The following is a 23988-nucleotide window of genomic DNA, read 5'->3' on the forward strand; positions in this document are numbered from 1 at the left end:
GAAATGGGAAGTACCTTGAAGGAGGATTTATGTTTTCTTCTTGGGAGACAGATTTTCCTTGCAGTGGCTGGATTGCTCCTTCAACCTAACAATGGATTTTCTAATATAAATGGCTAGTCATCATTCAAATGACATCAAAACATCAAAGCAAAGAAGATGGATAAGTTGGGCACCACTGTGGGCCAGGCACTCAGCTAAACTCTTTACACAAATCAAGTCATCGTCTCCCTGCCAACAATCTCTGAACTGACATAAGTTTTTGCCAGGTTGATTTTTAAAACCAAGAAAACATGAAGTAGTGACAGAGAGTTAAGCTAGTTGGGTAACACATTAAGTGGGGTCCAACTTAAAGCCAAGCAGCAAGGGTGGAGACCACAGAACATTAGCACAGGCAGGGAGTGGTTACACAATGCAAACCAGGTCAGAGAACAGAGGAAAAGCCAGAAGAGAGAAAAGAGGGGGGGACACTCGGCATAGTAAAGAAGGAGGGAGTGGGTGGAGGTAGCAAAGCTAACACAGTCCTGGGAAAGATGATGCTGCCAGACACTGTCATCTCAAAGGCTCTCCAAACACCACAGCCAGCAAAACAGGCAGGCTCAAGAGCTCAGGCAGGTGATGAACGGTGAGACAGAGGTCCATGAGCAAGGACTCATGACAAGGGACAACAGCGGCAGCAAGACTGACACCGGAGGGCAGCCTACAGGGATGTCTTGCAGTATACACAAGTCAAAGATCACATCCCAGAGATGCCACTCCCTAGCTGTGCAAGGGACTTGAAGCCTCCGTTTCCTTATTTATCAAAGCGATGAAACCCAGCCGTTATTGCGCTATTATGGGAGCTGGGTAAACCACATGGGCGCAGATGTTCACAAAGGGCCTGGTGCACTGATGAGAGCGATTACTACCAGGCTTGAGTGGGAGTCATCTCTGGAGGGGGAAATTTCCCTCGCAGAGGCTACGGAGGTTTTGACTTTGGTTTCCTTTCAAGGACATGGGCATTATAGGTGGAATTCAATGCTACTGATTTTTTTTTTTTCTGTTCAGCTAATGAATTCACAAACATAGCACACAGGTAAAAGGGAACGCTGGGAGTTGTGTTTTCTTTACTGCTAAATAAACAGCATAACTGCTGTTATAAATAAAGTTGGAGAGAGCTGCATATTTTTACACATTTTTAAAATGCGCCTCCTATTGTAGTTGTGGGAAAAGGAGCGTGTGTTAAGAATATTAATATCCAGAGTGGGGTTAAGGCACCGAGGAAATGACTGAATGGTTAAGGGTGCTCGCTGTGCTGGCAGAGGAACTGGGTTCAGTTCCCAGCAGATCACAGCCCCATTTCCCAGGAAAGGTGTGCATGGCGCATATACATGCAGAATAAACACACATACCTACAAAATAAAGTAAATCTTGAAAGAAACGTGGAGTTAAGCCTTAGCTACAATAAAACTATTGATATATTATCATCACAAACTGTAAGATGTTTCAAATACACAGCAAAAATGACTTTATTTTTCATGTTATATGATGACTATATTTCTTATGGAATGCTATACAATAAAAATTCTATTACAACCAAAACAAGAAGATGCACCCAATAATTGTTAGATCCGCAACTGGAGAATTGCAGCCAATACTGAAAAAGACATCACCAAATGTACCTGAAGCCCTCCCCCTTGCTTTGTTAAGAAGTTTATGTTAGCACAAAATGCTGCAGCAACCCATAAGGTAAAAAACCTGAGACTGGAGTTCTTGCTCACAGTCATTGAGTTTATCGGTACTAATCTAGCGCCAGGGTCCTAGAACTGCAAACTCCCCTAGGTGTGCCTCACGATGCTTGTTCATCAGACACACCTAGCATCTGTGTTTGGAACTATAGTGGACACTTGCTGGTAATCTTGTGAGTCTGGCACAGCTCGGCAAGCTAAGTAAAGCAGCAGTGTGCTTGTGTGTGCATGCACACGTGTGTGAGAACAGGTTTTGACTCGCCTGGAGGCATATAGCCAGCAAGCCACAGAGCCAGGATTTGACTGATTGCCAAGCTTGGGTCCTTAGCTGCTCTACCATGTAAGTCATTGAAGAAGAAAACTAGAGAAATTAGCACAAAGGAGGCTGGGAAAGGAGCAACTTCTGTCTTGAGGGAGTCGGATGCAATTCCCTGTGGGATATGAATGCATTCGACAGCATGGGTCAGCGCACAGCTGGGGAGACAGGAGGTGGAGAAGAGGGCACCTAAAGGTCCAGCAGGGATCTCAGCCGATGGCATCCAGAGGGTACACCAGAGGTTTCGATGGAACTGCTTTTGGAGAAGAGTGAAAATGGGGAGGTCAGTCTCTGATGACAGCAAGAAATCTTAAGCTATTCTGTCTACCTGATCTGGTCAAGGAACAGAGGTTCAGTGATGGAAACCATGATCTCACCAATTTGCCATCGAAATGACCATCAAAGGACTGGAAGACATCAAAGCCATTTAAGAACGGGCACATGAGAAATGTACATGGCATATTTAATCTCTGTTATCTTCAGCTCTTTCTCACCTGTCAGCATGACTCTGAAAATGCCCAATGCCAGAAACATTTGGGCTAGAAAAAGCTTATTCAATGGCTGAACTAAATCTTCCCTTCACCCTCCAGACCTTGTCTGGTGCCAGTGAGTGACTGGGAAAGGGATGCCAGAATCCTTTCGATTTCTTCCAGCTTTCCTACAAATAGACATAAAGTAGGGGTATTTATTATCAAACATAAATTGAAGACAAACCCTTTAGAAAGGAAGAAAGAGGAAGGGGAGGGAGAGAGAGAACCAGGATGCCATCTGCAGCTGGTGGAGTCCATCCTACATCAAAAGTAATTGTTTAAAGATGCAAATGAGATCATGACCTTCTCCTTAAGCCCTGCCAGTGGCTTTCCATTGCCTCAGAATAAATTCCAGATCCATTCCCACTGCTCGCCAAGCCTGGCCTGACCTCAATCTTCCAGCCTGTCTCTCCCTGTCCTGACTGGCTTCCTTTTCTGCTCATTGATTTTCGGAGGGCCCAGTCCCTCATGTCTGTTGTTCTCAATTCCCAAATAGTCCCTTCCTGGATCTTCACAGGTCATGCCATGGAGCCATCTCAGCTGGTGCACATCTGCCCAAGAGTCCTTCCCCAACCACCCAGCATGGGATTCTGTTGGGTTTTATTGAGTTTTGTCTGCATCACCTGAAGTTAAGTTTCTGTTTACTTGTTTTGCTAAACTGTCTTCTTATTGTTTATCTTGTGTATCTGTGCATCCTGGACACTTCTCATCTAGACCTGTGGCTATTCACTGTCTCCAAGACACTGTGAATGGACCTAAACCAAAAGCTGATCAGGAGTGTGAAAAGAAACATTTTGTATGTGTGCGTATGCATAGGCTCATGTGTATGCAGGTTCATGTGTGTGGCTGCACTATGCATGTATGTGGAGGCCGGAGAGCAACCGTGGGTAGCGTTCCTCATATAGCATTTACTTTGGTGTACGAGAACAGGTGCTCTCACTGCCTGGGTGCTCCCCACTTCAGTTAAGTTGGCGCCCCAGGATTTGCATGCTACACATCGAGAGCTGAGAGGACAAACACAGCTTTTGTCTGGGTCCTGGGGATCAAACCCTGGTCCTCATGTTTGTGTGGTGAACACATTCCCGACTGAAGGATCACACGCATCCCACTGAGCTCCGTCTTCAGTGAGCCACACTGAAGTGGGCTACCATGAAGGAGAAGGCAAGAGAAGAGTCAGGGAAAGAAATCCAGTTTGAATAATTGGATCTGGCATCCTGAGTGAGTAGATTAGACTGAATCCGCTCTACCTGTAGCCTGAAGTAGAACTCAGAACTGTGTTGGGCTTTGGAACGGGGCCAAGGTACATTTTATTTGCACACACTTCCAACTGTATTTGAAACTGTCTCACTAAACAGCCATTATTAGAAATAATATTTTTATCCTGCTTAGCAATGTTATATATAGCCTCCCTCAATCTAATAAATTATTCAACACAATAGGAAGGTTCACAACCCCTGGTATCCAAAAATGAAGACTGTTTGTAGGCCCAAGAGGCAGGGGATGTGGGAAAGGTTGCCAGTAGCTAGGGTTCATTAGAGACCTTAAAACTCATTACAGCTTAAGAATTATTAATATCGAACCTAAGCCTTTAATGGAAAACAAAGCCTCCAATATATGATAGAAAATTGTACCCTCAAGGCTATATTTTGTCTCTAAAATATTTCACATTTCATAATATTTTCCATATATTTTGTACTTTTCTCCGAATGTTCAGGTGGCAAAGTCAGGGATGCTCAGAATAGTCATCAAGATACGGATGAGAACACAGAGATGTGGCCACACACCCGAGATGCGCAGACAGCAGAGGGAGTGTCAGTACACTCGGACTCATGTCACAACTAATGAAGAGCAACGCAAAACAGACAGAGTAGTTTTTAACCGGAACAAAACTCTCTTTCTACTTCTTTCTCTTTCCACAGGAACTGGCTTCTCTAAACCCACTGGGCAAAGCCAGGAGCAGAACACGATATAGAACTTTTATCCCTTCACCTTGATCGGCCACTGAGCAAGACCCACAAATTCATATTGCAATACACAACTTGTTGGCATGAGCAATTTTAACTCAATCACAAAAAAAAAAAAATTAAGCTTCTGCTGACCATCTAAGTGTCTCATGACAGGGGAACAATGACATAACTCATCAATGATGTAACTTATCAACAACCAACAAGAACAAGGATGTTTTTGGAAACTACTTCAAGATCATGTGTGGAACATAATAATAATAATAATAATACCTGTTAAATATTGAATTAATATAATCCTTACAATAATTTTCAGGTAGAGATTATCTTGAGCAGAAGAAGAAACCATGACATCGAAAAGTTAAATAACCTGAAAAAGTTCCCATAAACGTGGAAATGTGAGAATCTGAATTTGAGAAGTCACTTCTATAACTCATTGTCTTTCCAAATGTAGACATTGCCTAGAATAGTGGTTATAGTCAAATTAATTGAGAAAATGTCATATGTATATATGCACACAAATGTATGCATATGCAGGTATGCACATATACACGTATATTTAGAATTTGACACAGAAATATATTTTGATCAGAAAGCAGTGAAGCACTATGCTTTATGGAGCCTGTACTTAGTATGTTACATACTGTGCCAAGAGCAGATTGTTTACCATTCCATTTCATTTTCCCAAAGTTTTACGTAGTTGGCTTACTTTACCATTTTGCAGAAGGACTCATTGAGAGTTACGGGACCTCAGGTTGTCTGTCTCCGGAGCTCATGTCCACACTTGGTAAGCTGTATCAATGGTTGACATTTCATAATAGTGATTTTTTTTTTGGTGATTTGATGTTGTCTTTATTCAAATGTTCAAACAGTGAAAACTTGTTACTCAAAACCAGAGGCAAACTATTTGAAGCATTGGACAGACATGGGTGAGACAGTCCTGCATGCTGCTAGGATCAGAGTGTGTTTCTCAGCCTGAAGGATCCTCCATGGCAGAGGGCATGTTAGAGCTGCAGAGAGGACACAATCCAAACCAGTACTTGACATCTCGAAACGATACAGAAGCCTCTCAAAACCCAACAGAGTCACTGCTCACAGACACTGAGCCTTTACTATGGCCCCCGGGATCTTTTAAATGCCTTGCATAGGCTAAGTCCTTTGACTCTGAGAATAACTACACGCTAGGTGCTGCTTCTGCTAAAGTCTGCAGTTCCTCCCCAGTGCTCGTTCATTCATCGGATACTACCTGAGTGCTGACATATACCCCACGCTGGGAAAATCAAAATGAGCGAGGCAGGTTTTAGCCAAGACAGTCTTTCATTTTTATATGAAGAACGGGACTGGTATAAAAGTTTGTGCCCACAGAGAACAGCGTCTAAAACTTGCTGGGCTCTCAACATTGGGCACAAAGGCTATAGCAGCACTGACCCTTGCCTGACCCAGAATTATTCTGCCAGTCTCCACAAACCTTATCAGCCAATCTGAAACCAACACCTCCCTCCCCGCCTGACTCTTTCCTTCCGTTTCTTCCTCCCCTCCTTCTTTCCAATGGTTTGGTCTGGTCTCTCTTAGTAAAGTATACTTTCTGACTTAATTCTTAAAACTTTTCATGTTAAATAACTACAACCACGAATTTCATATTCTTGATGGGGAAACAGATCTGCACGCTCTCTTCCCAAGGTCACTGACTTGAGATTTGACATAGGTCAGTCTGACCAAAGTCAGCAGTCTCCAGCACGCTCCGTGGCCTTGGTAGCTGAAAAGAAATCTCTCATCAGCAAGGAGAAGGGGACTCTCGTATGTAAAGAGGGCACTTTTGTGTGGCCTTGATTGCACAGGACCAACTTGGATTTATTACTATAAATGGAAGGGGAGAACGGTGTGTAAAGGAAAGAAAATAACAAAAGGTTCTGTGTTGCGCAGGCAGAGCAGCGAGGGGCAGCTTCACACGGAGCATCTTATTTCACAAGAAGCCAGCTAAGAAAGGAAGGGAGGGTCTGATTTCTAATCATCATGACCGGCTACACTGGAGGTAACATGGTTAAGTCTGGTCAGATGAGTTAGTGGGGGGACCGGAAGACTGGAAGGGTTATCTACAACTCTGAGAACCCATTGGGAATGAGAGGGTGGGGACAGGAATCAGGAAGGACTCCAAGCACTCACACGAGTTTAGTGACTAGGTGTGTACCTCCACCACCTGCACGAGGGACAAGAGAAGCTGAGAGACTTGAAGGTTAAAGTCACAGCACGAAAGCAAGAACTTCCCCTGCTTGAAGGATTAGACCGTTTCTTGCCATTGTTGCTGTAGTTCGTGCTATGGGTAATTTTTCATCTCCTTTTCAGTAACTCACTGTGAGCATCTGTGGGGTGGGAATGCACGGCTAGACCACCCGCATTCTGGTTTTTGTCATTCTATTTTTACTCCGGGAAACTGGCCATGGGAGGAAACACATGTGCTGGCTCCAACCAATTCACACAAGTGTCCTGGAAGAAGATGTCAAGATAGTTGTTGAAGCCAGAGAGAAAGACTGTTGGGATTGATTAAGGATGCCGGCCATAGTCAAGATCAGAGCTGCCTATCATGGAGACACAGAATAAAGGATGTTAGAAAATGCTAATAAATTAGAAGTGGGTAGGGAGAAATGTATAAGGCCTGTCTGCAGAGGCAGTGAGGCCACCTTCTCTATGACAGGAAGAGTGGCAAGAAATAGCATTAAGCCTCTGAAAATCAACTAGTAACCTCAGGGGTAGAGCCCAGAGAAACAGTGCATGCGCACCAGCCTCTTTCGGATATTTTCATATTCATCATCTCAGCTTGTTTTCAAAAATGACTCTGGGAGGTGGGGACCAGCTCTGCTCCTACCTCATGTACGGGGCAGTGCCAGCACTCACTCAAGGTCACACAGCTGGTGGGGGTTCAAGGCTTGCCATTTTTTTCACAGGCGCTGACAGCAGGTGCATAAGCTCACAGAGGAAAGCGCTATAAATGGCCACATTGTATGTGTGCTCAGTAGAACGATGACCCCAGGGACACATTCATTTGTGTGTCTTTTGGCAGTCGCCCAACCAGCCTCAGCACCTTTGAACCTGAAAGACACCATGGGTTCCTCGTCTTTGTCTATCCACATTTTCGGAATCATGACTAAAATGAACTTTCATTTATCTTCCAGAGAGAATAAAGACCCTTGGATAAGTTGCCGCAGTTGGCGTTGGTTTCCTCAGCTATAAAACGAGGCTGGACCAGTTTTGGTTTAACCTTCAAATGATGGTGCACACTATCATATGTTCATGATAATAGCCCAAGCTTTCACAAGATGCCAGCGAAAACTGAGCTGTCCCGCTAAGGGAGAAAGGGGCTTTTGTTCATGGTGAGAAGCAGGTTTTCTATAAAATGTTTTGTAGAATGCAAGCTGTGAAAGTTTAGAGTCCCCGGGAAGAGTGACACCACAGTGTGACCCTTGTCACCATCAAGTCCAGGGAAGACAATGAGTGCTACTGAAAGGAACAGAGCACGCTGCTAAGTTAGGGGCCTTCTTCAAGCTGATGACTGGTTCCAAGGACCAAAGCTAGGTGACAAAACCAACTTCCTTAGTTGGGAGGAAATGCCACACTGAGTCTCACCAGCCTGCTGCTTGCATGTTGGAGGCCCAGACTTCCCAGTCACACCATCAGACACAGAAAGAGTTCTTGACTGGAAGCCAAAATCTAGCTAATGATGCCCGTAGTTGTTCTGCTTAGCAAAGCCTCTTCATCTCACTGAGCCCCGGTTCCTGTTTGTAATAAGGATGGTTACAGGTGCTCTTTTTCCCACACACAGAGGCTGTGGGATTGCAATGTGTGTGAGAAGGTAGTGTCTCACAAGGCATGATGCCAGACTCCAGGTTTCTAAAGACAGTGACTATAGCTGGCTCCTTTCCCCTCTTGTTTTTAGTGTAAGTATAGTATCTGAGACTAACAGGAAAGCTCCAAGTGGACCTGGAGAAATTTTGGGTTGTGTCATTCACCAATGAATGCACTGCACCTTGAACAAGTTGCCTGGCAACTAGTACGCATCCAATACCTAAGTTGTAAACCATATGCTCATTTGAGTGAATTGCTTGAAGAATAAAATAATTTTATTAATTCTTCCAGAATTTCATACAAGCATACAATGAATTTTGATCATATTCATTCAGTGCTTCTCCCACTAATTCCTTTCACATCCATTTCCAACCCCCCCCCACTCACAACATCATATCCTCTTAAACAAAACACAGAAATCATTTTAATAACTCAATGAGTCCAAATCGTGCTGTCTATATACTCACAGATGTGGGGACATCTACTGGAGCATGGTCTACCAACCAAGGACCACACCCCTAAAGAAACCCGACTCCCTTCCCCTAGCAGTTATGAACTGTCAGTAACTCCTCAGTGAAGGGTAGTGGCTTCTCACCTTCTTACCCCCTTATGCAAAGGCCTTTGAGACACAACTGAGAGCTCATCATTTGACAAGCGATCCTGGGTCTGAAAGACTCTTATCATAGAGCATAACCTCTCTTTATTGGATAGGTTCAAGCTTAGCTGAATGTTCAGCTCCGTGGATTTGGAACGATGAATGAAGACAAGAACATGACATACATCCGATTACTTAAAAGTGTGGGAAGAATAAGTTCAAGAGGCACTGTTATCAGGCCTTCAGTGTATTGACCTGATGATTGACCTAGCCTCCTACAAATCCAACAGTCGTACGTATGGAAATGTTGATTGGCTTAATCTTGTGCAGATTTTACACAGCTGTCTCAGTTAGTGTTCTACTGCTGTGAAGAGACACCATGATGATGGCAATTACTATAAAAGAAAGAATTTAATTATGAGTTTGTTTATAGTTCAGAGGGGCAGTCCTTTATCAACATGGCAGGAAGCAATTCAGTATGCATGGTGCTAGAGCAGTACCTGAGAGTTATATCCTGATCCACTGGCAGAAAGACTTTGAGAAACCTCAAAGTCCACTCCTAGTAACACACCTCCTCCAACAAGGACACACCTCCTCCGACAAGGACACACCTCCTCCGACAAGGACACACCTTCACCAACAAGGACACACCTCTTCCAACAAGGACACACCTCCTCCAACAAGGACACACCTCTTCCAACAAGGACACACCTCCTCCAACAAGGACACACCTCCACCAACAAGGACACACCTCCTCCAACAAGGACACACCTCTTCCAACAAGGACACACCTACTCCAACAAGGACACACCTCTTCCAACAAAGACACACATCCTCCAACAAGGACACACCTCCACCAACAAGGACACACCTCCACCAACAAGGACACACCTCCTCCAACAAGGACACACCTCCTCCAACAAGGACACACCTCCTCCGACAAGGACACACCTTCACCAACAAGGACACACCTCTTCCAACAAGGACACACCTCCTCCAACAAGGACACACCTCTTCCAACAAGGACACACCTCCTCCAACAAGGACACACCTCCACCAACAAGGACACACCTCCTCCAACAAGGACACACCTCTTCCAACAAGGACACACCTACTCCAACAAGGACACACCTCTTCCAACAAAGACACACATCCTCCAACAAGGACACACCTCCACCAACAAGGACACACCTCCACCAACAAGGACACACCTCCTCCAACAAGGACACACCTCCTCCAACAAGGACACACCTCCTCCAACAAGGACACACCTCCTCCAACAAGGACACACCTCCTCCAACAAGGACACACCTCTTCTAACAAGGACACACATCCTCCAACAAGGACACACCTCCTAACCTTTCTATTCCTTTCAAACAGTTCCACTCCCTGGAGATTAGGCATACACATGTATGAGTCTATAGGGGCCACTCTTATTCAAACTATAACAACAGGCAACCATAGCTGCTGTGTATCCATCCATGTATTGGTCTTGTCATGTCCAGGAGACACAGTTGTGTTCAGGTACTCCCTAACCGCTGTCTCTTTCTGCCTCCTCTTCTGTGATATTCCTTGACTCTTAAGGTAAGAGGTGTGATAGAGATATCCCATTCACGGCTTTGTGATATTCCTTGACTCTTGAGGGAAGAGGTGTGATAGAGATGTCTCATTCACGGCTTTGTCCTCCAGACACTTGTTCTCTATGTTTTTACTAGTTCTATACATAATCTTAATGGATAAAGAAATAGTTCTATATTAGGCTCTATAGGTGACAGGTACATAGATGCTTTTGTCTTCTAGTACAGCAAAGATGCAAACCTAACCTGTGGCATGCGTACAGAAAAACAACAGAAAAGTATTATAATAATGCATTTGAGTTCACTGTGTGCCAGGCATACACTCTTGAGTTTGGAGAAAGAAGAGTCTAGCCTTGAAGTTCAATCTTGGAGGGAGAAAATGTGGGAGACTCCAATCATTCAGCAGTGGCAATGGGTTCTTAGAGCTGGGCACTCTAGATATAGGATGGATCAATCATCCCATTCTGTCAAGAGGAAACACAGCCTAGAATGTAAAGCGATTTCCTCAAGGCATCCAGCCAAGCAGTCCCAGCACTTAGATTCACACTCAAGTATGACTTCTGGAACCAAACTCTCTATATGCAAAAGCCCAAACTCCAGAAGTTCGGTGAATACACTAAACTCCTAATATAGAAAAATTCTCTATTTAGGAATAAATTGGCATCTGCAAAACCTCATATTCTATGATGCTATCATTGCAAAGACCAGCACATTGCTCAAATGTATACTTACTGATACTTATCTATCCATTTTAAGCTAGTTTCCATCATAGCCAGGCTTGGTATTAAAGCAGAAAAGAGGAAGAAGAACACAGGAAGGGAATGGTAGAGGGAAAATGAAAGAAGGGAAAGCACAAATATCAGGGAGGCATCCAGTGTATTGATCAAAATTTATTTGTATAGGTGTAGCACAATGTGTCTCCTTCTATCATGGACTCATTTCTTTGGAATGAATTACCCAAATGATTAAAGCTCAGTGCATAGTCTCAAATAAATTACCTCTTTTAGTACTTTATAAGACTGTCTAACTTCCTAATTGTGCTGTGTTTGTAAGTTTCGTGTCTCTAGTGAGAACATAAATTTGATCATTTATTTTTTACATGTACCATGTACAGTATGTAGTTCTAAGGGATATATATGAATATATATATATATTCATATATATTATATTCATATAATATATATATGAATAAACGTATTAGGCCTCCACTAGGTATGAAAGCTACAGAGGTGAACGTGGTAGACCAGATATCTGTCTTTAAGAGATTTCCTTCAAGTCCTAACTTCAGCGTTGGGACTTTGTGGCCCAAAAAGTGTGTTTGGCATTTGGGGATAACAAGAACAAAAGGGAAATCCTGATGAGGAGTGAAGGTTTTGCAGAAATCCTAAGGGAATTAGTTATTCTACAAGCTATGAAAAATGATTTTTGCAAAGCAAGAGCTAGAATGGAGAAAAAAGTCTATTCTAAATACTAAGAGGCATTTAGGATGATTATCAATGTTAATGAAGTACTAGCTGAACCTGAAGAAGACAGCAGGCTACAGCATACAAGCTCATGCCGACTGGATTCAAAGAGAAATGGAAGGGATGGAAATTTCAAACAAGGAAGTTCATGATATAAGGTATTTAAATATAGATGTTTTATCTATTATAAATAAGTATTTTTAAATATAGAATATTTCTAGTATCCTACAGAAGCAATGAACTAATATTCAGATTCCAAGAATAGAGTCTCATTCCTTCCATATCTATAGTACCTCTTTAGTAGCTGTTCCATTGGCAAGTAAGCTTTGCTGCACCTATTGTAATATGAATGGTCAGTGCACAAACAGACTAGTCCCAATGCCTTTGCCCACCCCTGCTTCCTCCCCAGGGGACCCTGTCTTCAACACGCTTCCTCTTCCTTTCTGTCCATGACCACCTCTTCATATGACCACTTTCAATATAGGGTTCTAAGACAGAGAAGTTAAAACACACCATACCCCATTAAATATGATCTCCAATTCCTTTCTAGCCATCTCAGTAAAATCTCTCCCTGTCTTCATTCCATTTGGGAATTTATGGAATGACCTTTCAACTGGACGGTGGTTCCAATAGAAAGTGGAATTAAGAAAGGGAGAGTCACAAGAATGGAACTAGAAAGTCAAACTGAACATAATTGAAAACCGACAGTATTTTCACAAGTCTCTAAAGCTTCATATGTGAAATAGTTTCTGGAAATGCCTTCAAATTTTGTCTCTAGCTCCTCATTTTCTTCTAATTAAGTTTCCTGTGCTAATAATTGACGTAGATAAGCCAAGTGGGAAGACTCAGAGCAATATCCAAAAGCAATACTTGAAATTAAAAACACATTGAAGGCCATCACTCTCTTCTGCTCTGTCGCTGTGATAGCTGTCGTGTTCATGGCAAGGATTTAGCATTCAGTCAGAAGCTGGGCTAATCGCTGCTGGTGGACTCGTCTATGACTACACACTCTTTTCAGAGATTTGAAGCTGCCCAGTGGGGTTGGAGAAGAACTAACAGTCTCTTCCCAACTTGCACCTGAAGGTGGAGAGAAGTTACGTAAATGACGGAGTTAGTATTAGAATCTCAGATGCACGCTTAGATTTATTGAAGTAACCTCACCGTTTAAGGGAGGGGAATCAGTAGCATTTGAGGCGCTCTCTCTAAAACCTATGAGCTAACTATAAAATGAGCACTCTTCTTCAAAAGGCTTTGTTCCCTTTCTTTTTTATTATCATATCAAAGAATTTTCCAAATAGAAAATTCCATTTCTAGAGTTTACAGGTTTATTGCAGCAACAGATGTTCAGCTAATTTCAAACTGGACAAAAATCATCTAAGTAATCATTTGGGGCATAAAAAGCACTAATCAGGAATGAAAAGGTTCTGCCAGCAGTCATATTTTAAGTAGAGAGGAACAGAATATGCAACTGCAGAAACAAAGGCTTGTTTTTCAGGGTGGCAGACATGCCTGTTCCTCTACAAAGGAAAAAGGAAAAAGTTCTTAGAAGCTGAAATCATGAGTTTTGTTAAACGGACTTGAGTTCAAATTCCTCTACCGTGGGTATTTTTTTTCCTGTGACAATGCCTTCTTTTTAATTTTTTTTTTAAATCTGGAAAACGTATCATAAAATGTTCGATTAAGGAGGCACCTATGCAGACATGCCTGTGAGTAGCAAATAAATTAAAACATACTCATCACCTTGAATTGAAACTAAATCCTCACAAGCATGCTTTTTCCTTTCAAAGCCGTCCTACAGAATGAACCCATTGGCACGGGGAAGATGATGTTTTGAATATAGCAGCACCTAGGAGCCTGAAGATGGAATTCGAAACATAGAACACTTATTAGTTCTGCATGGGACAAGAAACGTACTTAACAGCCGGCCTCAGAAATAAAAAGATTTCAACGGACTGTAGCTTACTTTCAGTTCTCTTAGGAAAGACTTTATTTAATCCCATTTAAGATTTTTAATAATAACCTATCAAAGAGTAGCACCTGACTTGCTGCCATAAGCACACTGACTGCATTTTAGCATCACCACTGCACAGACCCATAGCTCTAGTGTCCCCTGCTTACCACCTCGTCCCTCACTCCCACACTGCATCCGAGCAGCATCATGCAGTTTCCCTCAACAAAGAAACAACTCAAGACCCACCGCTGGCAAAAACCAGAGAATTCAGGAAGCAACAACTCAAGTCTCTTCAAAGATATTGAAATAGAGCCACGGAGACACACACTGCTGCTGAGCTGTAAACAGAGCCTGCAGTTACGATGCTGCCTCTGGCAGTATTAGAACAAGAGGGAGGTGGTACCATTCCTCATCTAAGACCAGGCCTTCCAAAAGACATTGGGTGAAGGAAGCCTACATCCTGTTCCAGAGAGACGCACGCATGAATCGGAACCATGAGCTATGACTAAATACGTATTTATTCTTGTTTCCCACAAAACAGAGGAGGGACGGAAAAGTTACCCTGCAAGCTTCCTCAAAGCAGTGGACAGGAACACTGCAGCAGGATAGCGATGCACACGCAGACGCGCACAGAAGGAGAAGCGACCGCCTCCCCTCTTTAGCACTGTGTTTATGTGCATGACTGCATATGCAAGAGTGGCTGTGTGTATGTGGCACACAGGAACTGGTTGAGAACAGACTGCGTAGACGTTCGGTGGTGCAAGACCCACAGGACACCCCAGCATTTTAGCAGACAGATGCCACGGCAGCATTCCGGGCACCTTTTGGGGGCTCCTTCGCTTTCCAAGGTGATTGTGGTGTGTGCAACAGCCTGGCTTCCTGTTGAGGCGAGTTCAGTGGACATAACTGCCAAATCACATCTTCAGAGTAAGAGCAGTTTAGAGAAGGGGTTCTGGGATGCAGCACCAGAAATCTACACAGACATGGCTAAAAAGGACTGGCAACGTGGTTGGAAGGCCACTGACAGGCCAATAGGTTTCTGGTTAAGGTTCCTACCAGTTTTTTCCAAGGTCACTGAACAATTAATAGGAGACCATTGAGATAGGAATTATGGGTAGAGAGCATTTATTGGTTTCACATGAAATTTGAAAGCAGGGGACACACTCATCTACTTGCTCCCCCAAAGGCTCAATAGAAACAACTGTACCCAGAGTTTCACCTCTGATCCCAACCAGTGCGAAGATAGCATCCTCCATGAGATAAATTTGACAAGCTAGCCGTGGTGCTACTTCGGCTCCAAAACCAGTCTTTGTTAGAGTTCCCCTTTCAGTTTCTGCAGCTCAGCTCAGCTGTAGCTCAGAGCTTCGAGCTGGCGTTCCGGATGGTACAACAGACCTGATTACCAGGAGAAGCACTAATGAGCAGCAGGACACACTCCCAGCCCCAGATAACTCATGGGATAGTTTCAAGGCGAGAGTAAAAGGACAGGTCCTCCAGTTCCCTATGGAAGGCTAGAATTGAATTGGAATGTACGCAGATGCATGTTAGCAGACCCCACATAAAATTTAGCTGAAAAAAACATGGTACTCCTATAGACAAGGTTATTTTTTTCCGATGAAGGTAAGTCATATGGGCTTTGAATTGAAAACTACGTAAGTTGTATTCTTTCTGCTTGTCTTGCTTTGCTATTCAAAGATTAAATTCATTTTGAATTAACCAAAACTGATTTAACCTTAGTCTTAACAATTATCACTTAGCTCTCTGAAAATGAGAGCAGGCTCTAAACAGAATGATATCCTGACTCCTTTTAAGGCCACTTCCCCAAATCTGCGAGCTTCTGCCCCAGAATTCTTCACTCCCTCAAATCACACTAATAACATTTGACATGATATGAGAGAAAGAGAGAGAGAGAGAGAGAGAGAGAGAGAGAGAGAGAGAGAGATTCATTTCCCCCAAATGAGTACAGGCTACATTGCAGGTTTTACTGAAACCATCTTCTTTTTATTCCAGTTTAGTGAATTTCTAAGGTCCACTGCCCAGCCACAACTGGTAGGAAGGACCTTGACTTAAATGTGGCCTCTCTTGTCATCTCAATGGCTTATTTGAGAGCCATTATGCACTGGATTCTGTATTATAAAACCCAGCCTGGGTGCAACATTTCTGCCTGTCATCTTAGGAAAGGCCAGGAGTTTTGCACCATCCTGTAGTAAGAAAACAGAAAATCGAAGCCAGCATAGAGAGCTCCGTGATTCTTTTCTGACCAATTTGTTGCTTTTGCTGAGGTGATATTGGCTGTCACTATCTCAGGCGAGAAAGGGCAAGTTAGTAGAATAATACCTAGTTTAAATAGCATCTCCCAAGGAAAATATCTCTCCTTACACTTAATGTTAAATGTACTAAGATACTCAGCAAATAACCATTTGATGTTTAGCTAAGGGCCCTCTCCTTTCTGAACTGGTATGATCCTGATGAAGGAGCCAAGAGGCCCAGGTGTTTTTCTTAGAGCCCTCATGCTGTAATGACAGCCCCCAGAAAACTCCAGTTTATGAACCAAATTTGTTGCACCCCTTGCTCCAATATCATAATGCAAACCCCAGAGATAAAAATATCTTCTGAGATACAGAAACAGTTCACTGAAAACGACAGCATGTGGAAAACTCGGCCCATGACCTCTCCTGTCTAATGTCAATTTCTGAAAACAAGTTTCCATTGCAAAGATTTAACCAGTGTGCTTTCAGGAACCTAACACACACACACACACACACACACACACACACACACACACACACAAATCCTTATCTTTTTTGCTCCAACTTGTTTGGCCTTTGAGCATCTTCCTAGCTGTCTCAGCTCCCTGCAAACACTTAGGTTTTTCTCTTTCAAAGGAGCTGGGAGCTGTGGAGCTCTGAGCTAGGCAGAATCCCTGTGGTTTGATTCCATTAGTCTAAACCCTGGCCGGTGGCAATCAAGCTGTCTTAGCTGCTCGCAAAAACCCTGGCAGCCGGGTTCTAGACACAGTCACCGGCTGCATGCATTCTTCCATACTGGTCTATCCAAATCATGCCTGGAGTCAGCCAACCACAGCAGTGGGAATCCTACCTTCCATCATGGTGGCAGAATTGCATTCCTTAATTTCCAAGGAGTCAGAAAAAACACAGGAGGATACGCTTCCAGGTCCCAGCTAAGTCCTCACAATGCCGCTGCTGAGGTCTGCTCTGCTTACTGCCAAGCCAAAGGAGACAGTGTTAACCCGAAAGACAGGCCATGGATGCTGCTGGTGCTGCTTCACCTACAAGCTCCCAGGAAGATGCTGAGAGAGAAAGGCAGAGAACAGCAAGCCGGCGAGCTGCACCGCCTGCACTGCCTCGGCCAATCCCTTCAGCTCTGGACCGCGTCACATGGTAGCCAGCCTGCATCTCCTGACACAATACCCCCGGAGAGCGCACGGAACCCATTTCCCGTCCCCATTCCTGGCCACCCCCACCGCCTCCCGCTCCTCTCCAAAAACACAGCCCCTTCCCCACCTGGTGACGCACTTCCCCCGCCCCTCCTCGTGGTCCCCGCAAGCCTATTGCGGCTCCGGGGTGCCCGATGATCTGTGTGCCACCGTGACTGGGGACGCCAAAGAGAAAGGAGCCCAGGAAGCTGAGATGCCCAGGGAATTTTTTTGTTTGTTTGATTTTCTCTTTTATTTATTTTTTAAAGAAAAAAACTTCTCAGTAATTTCAGGTCTTGGCAACGCACTTTTACATTTCCATTCCAACCTCATTTTGACCTGAAGGAATTTGAAATGTCAGCATCTGGCTTCTGCGCACATCTGTCATCTGTGGCTGGCTGGTGCTTTCTCTCTCCTTCCACCCCTGTCCCCGCGCCCCGTCTCCCTGTCTATGTCTCTCTGTCTCTCTGTGTGTCTCTCCCTCTCATTCACGAGAGAAAAATCAATCCGCTGACGTCACATCATAAACAACCATCCCCCAAAGGATGATGCAGAAAAAAAAAAAAATCACCCCAGCTGCCTTGAAAAGAGGCAGGAAATTAATTGCGCATGACATGCCCAAGGGCTGGGAACTGTCATTAAAACAAAGAAACAAAAGAACCCACCCGATCCGGGCTCTGGAATCAAACCGGCGATGCGCCAGCTCATTTCTGGGGCGAGAGGCGGGAGTGGGGGCTGAAGGCAGAAGCATAAGCCTTGGCCACCGCAGGCATAAGACCGCTGTCTCCTCCCACGCTCTGGGCTCTGCAGCCGCGACCCCGGGCTGCGGGTCCCACCGCCACCCCCGCCGCCACCGAGTCCTCCCTCCGAGCTGGGCCGCCACAGGCCCCAGGTGAGGGGCCTCTCTCACAGCCTTGGCTACAGCTGCCAAATGCAGCCCCCACTACAGGGTTTTAGGAGAGACGCGCCTCCTGCGATCTTGAGTCGCCTCGGAGCCCAGACGTTCAACCCCGGAGGAAATCCAGAGGGTGGCAACCGTTCCAGGTTGCGCTGGAAGAATGGGTGGAGCCCGGGGCTTGGCAACTTGCTGGGATGGGATCCGCCTGCCCTGGAACGGTTCAGACACAATGTCTGGTTGAGTTGAGGGTCTGTCACCTGATTGCTCTCCAGAGACCCGTGAGTCCTTCAAAGGGACTCCCAGGCACGTTGTTCTGTGATCCTAGGTTTAACAAGACCAGACAGCCAAGCATAAATAAATGGTATCGAGTAGAGGAGGCCTATGAGAAGGAGGGAGAAAAAGATGAAGAGGGACGGAAGGCTAGGTCTTTTTAAAACAGGGAATAGCAGGATTGGGGTTACAAGAATTCCCTTATTGAAGATCGGGTCTGAGTCTCCAACAGCAACAGCGCTGAGCGTTTATAACACCTTCAGTCAATATTACCCACACAGTCCGGATTCCTTCCAAGGGAAGATGGGATACTGGTGGCCGTGAAAAAATAAAGAACACATCTAGAGGAGGCCAAGCAAGAAGCAAATTAGTCAAAATCAAAAAGCAACTCAGTTTCTTAGCCACTTACAAGATTTTCTTAATTGAAAAATAATCATTGTTTCCCCTGGAGGACACATATTTCAATGACCTCTGCATTTCAAAAGTAAAGTCTCTGGAGAGACGTTCTTGCTCGTGACTTTTTCCGTGTCTATGAGGCAGGAGGGTTTTAAAAGGAAGGAGATTACAAAATAAAACATGCCTTCAGAACAACTTGATGTGCTCTAAAAACTGCAGGGCGTTATTGCATAAAGGCTGTGTGTGTGTGTGTGTGTGTGTGTGTGTGTGTGTGTTTAGCAAATTATTCTAGTGAAGGCTAAGAACCAGCGTGCATACTGGTGTTAAACATAATGAGATGGAATTGTGTGTCTTTTTCACTGAGGTCTGGAAACCTAGGCCAGTCATGCAACTCTGGGCATTGGTTTCTTACCTATAAAATGGAGATTGTAATAATACCAAGTTCACAAGCCTATAAACCAGCAGCTCTCAACCTGTGGGTCAAGGCCCCCCCCACTTGTGGGTGAGCGACCCTTTCACGGGGCTCACCTAAGACCATCGGAAAACACAGATATTTACATCTGCGAGTCATAACAGTAGCAAAATTACAGTTATGAAGTAGCGATGAAAATGGTTGAAAAGCAATGATTTTATGGTTGGGGTCACCAGAAGGGTTAGTGTTGTGTCTGGAGCCTTGTAAGTCCCCCATGTTAGCTTTGCAGAATTGGTGTCATTGACCCTTGAAGGGCTGGTGCATGTATCAGAGGTCGCAGCCAGAGAATTGTAGGCGAAGGGAGAGCCATGCGCCCTGAGACCAGCGGTGAAAGATTAGGCAAGGCAGAGGGCCAGTTTGCTGGATAGAGATACCTGAAAGCAGCCGAAGAGAAAGTAGAGGCAAACAAGATTCATTGGGGAAAATCCGAAAAGGATGGAAGTTTAGGAGAGTTGATGAAAAGAAATGGAATGAACTTGGGGTGGAAGCTATAAAAAATAAGGTTCGAGACCAGCCTGGTCTACAGAGCTAGTTCCAGGACAGGCTCCAAAGCCACAGAGAAACCCTGTCTCGAAAAACAAAAACAAAAACAAAAAAAAAAAAATAAGGAACTCTGAATGTGGATGGTCAGGTAGCATCTGGAGGTGAGTGGGAGCAGGAAATGCAGGAGGTGGAGCAAAGTGGCAGATAATGACGGAGCTTATCAGTCTCTGCAGCTAGCCCTGGCTCCAGGGAGCTGAGCAGACCGCTCACACTCACTACAGCTCACACCAGCTTGGTTTTAGGGTTGTAGCAAGCTCAATAAGACAGAAAGCAAGCTCAAAGATTCTTGTTCAGAATATAGTTTGAACGTTTTAATGCAAATAGAAACATTGTGCATACTTATGAAGCATATGAAGCATGATGTAACATGTAAGTACTTATCTAACATGTTTAGTGATTGGATCAAGGTAACTCACACATCTGCCACCTCAAGAAATCTGTGTGTGTGTGTGTGTGTGTGTGAGAGAGAGAGAGAGAGAGAGAGAGAGAGAGAGAGAGAGAGAGATTAAAGATCTTTCCTACTAGCTGTTTAGAAGTAGACAGCTATGACCAACCACAATGGCTTGACTGCATCACAGACTGCTAGAAGTTACTCTTATCAACTGCTCCCACACGCACCTGTTAACCATCTTCCCTTCATTTGTACCCTTAACACGTTCCAGTTGCCAATAACACTATTCTCCTCTCTACATCAGTCAAATCAAATGCTTAGCTTCTGCATTTTATGAAAATATGTGCGGTTTATCTTTCTGTATAAGCCTGACGTATGTCACTTAATCTAATGCCCTGCAAGAAAGTTATAAGAAAGTAGCTGAAGTTCATTTTTATTACTGAATAATTCATTGTATATGTATACACATTTTCCTTATCTGCTCATTTGTTGATGGGCTCTTAGGCTGATTCCATATGTAAATAATAAAGTAATGCCCTGGTAGGTGGGGAGGTCTCTTTAACATATTAGTTTCCTTCTTTGTGGATGTATACCCAGTGGCAGAACTACTGTGGCGGTCCTCTGTCAAAGTTGAGCAAGCTTTGCAACATTTTTGTAATTGCATTTTCACTATCAGAGTGCAAGAGATCTCCTTCCTCTGCCCTTCATCAACATCTATTGTGCTTTTGTCTTATTGTTCACAGACAATTTTAAGTGGTTTTGTATTTCCCTCATAATTACTTGGATTGAGCATCTTTCATTTGTTTCCTGGATATTTATATATCTTCTTTTAATAGATGTTGATTCAGAATATTTGGTCAACAGCTTTGTTATGTTTATAAGAAAAACAAAATTGTAGATACAATTGCCCTAGAAGGACCAACACAAAGGTGTGTAGCAAAAGTGGTCAGGTCAGTCCTGAGGCCAGATACACTTCTCTACAGCTTTATCAGCTGCTTGTCTTGTGCCCTTTTTAAAAAGACAATGTTATTACCAATTATAAGAACATCCAAGGAACAAAGTTGTGTTTCACATTGAAAATTTACTCAAATATGTTGTCAGAAAAGATCTAATACCTCAATTGTTTTTCCTCCTAGATTTTTTCTTTTCTTTTCTTTCTTTCTTTCTTTTTTTTTGGGAAACAAGATTTTGCTCAAGAACATAAGTAGCATTTTAGATTATGCCTGAATTTCCTCTCTTTGGGTGATATCTTTCTCCTTGATGACAAGCCCCAAAGAAGAATTTCTTGCTGCTGAAATGATAGGATGTTTCTTACAAATCTGAAATTGCAGCCAAAAGTTCTTGGAAAATATGGGCTCAACTGCTGGCCAGCATCAGAACGCAAGCACTGCCTGGGAGCCCTGTCCCGGATGATGAAGACAGACCAGGGTCACACTAGGCTCACAGAATGTTTTTAGTGAGTCAAAGATCAATAACGTAAGTGCTGATGTCACTAGATACTGCATTCTCTTGCTGAAATAAGGTGCGTATTGTGATACTTCATTAGTTTTCTGTGATTTAGAACCAGGTCCCAGATTCCAATTGGGGTGATAGGTGTGTCTTTGATTCCAGTACTCCAGAGACAGAGGAGGCTGGAGCTGTGAGTTCAAGGCCAGCCAAGGCTACACAGTAAGACCCACTCTCAAAATGAATGAATGAATAAATAAATTAAAGAAGTCATATACCTATCACATTCTCAAGAGTTAGGTTTCTTTATTCCTTTTTAATTTTAGTATTTTAGGGGATTATTTGTTCCTAATTTAAAAAAAAAGAAAGAAAGCAACAGGGCTGGAGAGATGGCTCTGTGGTTAAGAACACTGACTGCTCTTCCAGAGGACCCAGGTTCATTTCCCAGCACCCACGTGGAAACTCGCAACTATCTGTAACTCCAGGATCCAACACTCTCATACAGACCTACATGCAGACAAAAAAAAAAATAAAATAAAATAATTAAAAAGTACAAAAAAAAAAAGAATGAGACGTGAGTCATGAAGGAGTTAGAAATGTTAACCCAAGGAGAAAGTATTCAAAGATGTCCAGGTCTACATGTGTACATCTTCAAGGTGCTCATCTTAGTAGAACACTTGACTCTTTCCATTCTACTCTCTCCTGGGAGGCAGTCAACGACGGTAAAGGTGGAAATGTTTTCCAAGTACTGGGGTCAGCATTGTCACCTGAGGAGACCCAGTTCTGTGAGTCACCATGTTGAGAGACTCATGTGTCTGCTTGGAGAGGAAAGCAGAAGAGATTTGTGGAGATCCTGCTGGGTTTGTTGTTTGTTTTTAACATATCCACATATGAGCATATAGAACACCTCTGTGTGTATGTATATTGTACATACATGTATGCATATACTATTCTCCATTCAGAATAAAGCAATTACAACTTGAATTATTAATAAAATAGACAAAAGGAATTTATCTGTGTAGCTTTGCAAACTACAGGAAGAGCAGCTGCAGGGAAACTAGAATCAAGACATGTCGTGATACTGTTCCCAGAACCAAGTACTAAAGGACCAAATATATCTTTAAAAAGTATCTATTTTAAATTATGGTATAGTTTCCAGATTACAGAATCAGTAAAGGAACTACTCAGTTCTCTCTCTCTCTCTCTCTCTCTCTCTCTCTCTCTCTCTCTCCACCCCCCTTTATATCTCCATCCAGGGAAGGACTCTGATTGACTTGGCTTCCATCATTGTTCACTCTCTGGACCCATCCATGGAGCCATGTTGATGAAACCTCGTGGTGAATTTATGTAAGACTAACACTATCTTTGGCTTACTCCCATGTCCAGCATTGAGACTAACCTTGGGGAAGATAGAGTAAGGCAAGTTTCAATGGCAAACAACCCTGAATATGAAACCCTCATGTTACAGGAGGGACAGACAGGGTGTCAAAGGAAGAATGGATGCTATTTTCAGAACAGATGTGAGCGAGATGCCATGTAACAAAGCAACTTGTCCCACAGGCATTGCTCAGTGTGTCAAGTACAAAAGGACTCAGTCACAGAGCCTCACAGAAGGCACACTGACCTCATACAGCAGACTTGAGAACTATATGGGTATGCTCACACTACATGCAGACAGAGCACTGAACTTTTCCATACTTACTGGCCACTTAGTCTAAAGACATGGCATGCTCAATGGACCATTCCTCTCCAGAGAGCCAGGTATACATACCTCTGTGAGTGCTGAATAAATTTATATTAATTTACTTGTACTGCTTAATAAAGACCTACATTTTGAAATACAGCTAAGGTACACCAAAGCAGTGGAAATTATCTGATAACAAAGGAAACGGGAAAGATAATTTTTAAAAATCAATTTTTAAATTTTGATATAGTTCTGAGGATACAGCAACTGCTATAGTCACAATAGTCAGAAATCGGAAATAACTTAAATGTCCATCAACAGATGAATGGAGAAAGAAAATGTAGTACATTTGAACAATGGAATATTATTTGACTGTTAAAAAATTAAATCATGAGCTGGGCGGTGGGGGCACGTGTCCTTAATCCCAGCACTCGGGATGCAGAGGCAGGTAGATCTCTGTGATTTTGAGGCCAGCCTGGTCTACAAGAGCTA

General features: G+C 43.5%; 1 protein-coding gene across 26 annotated transcripts in view; it reads right to left on the bottom strand.

The window, feature by feature from the left end:
- Sgip1 (SH3GL interacting endocytic adaptor 1) overlaps positions 1–18200 on the bottom strand; it is a 196527-nt gene extending 178327 nt beyond the window's left edge. For 25 of the 26 annotated variants that reach the window (XM_041651261.1, XM_041651260.1, XM_041651258.1 and 22 more), the window contains exon 1: positions 17060–17440. In XM_041651261.1, coding sequence (XP_041507195.1) covers positions 17060–17069 — 10 coding nt within the window. In that variant the 5' untranslated portion in view covers positions 17070–17440. Of the gene's footprint in view, positions 1–17059; positions 17441–18061 lie in introns of those variants that run through there. The other variant, XM_041651236.1, reaches the window with a different exon arrangement.
- Between the last annotated feature and the right edge of the window lie 5788 nt (positions 18201–23988).

Source organism: Microtus oregoni, unplaced genomic scaffold (assembly GCF_018167655.1).
Source record: "Microtus oregoni isolate MIOR12 unplaced genomic scaffold, Mior012 000005F_ref0000423, whole genome shotgun sequence".
Classification (NCBI taxonomy): Eukaryota; Metazoa; Chordata; class Mammalia; order Rodentia; family Cricetidae; genus Microtus; species Microtus oregoni.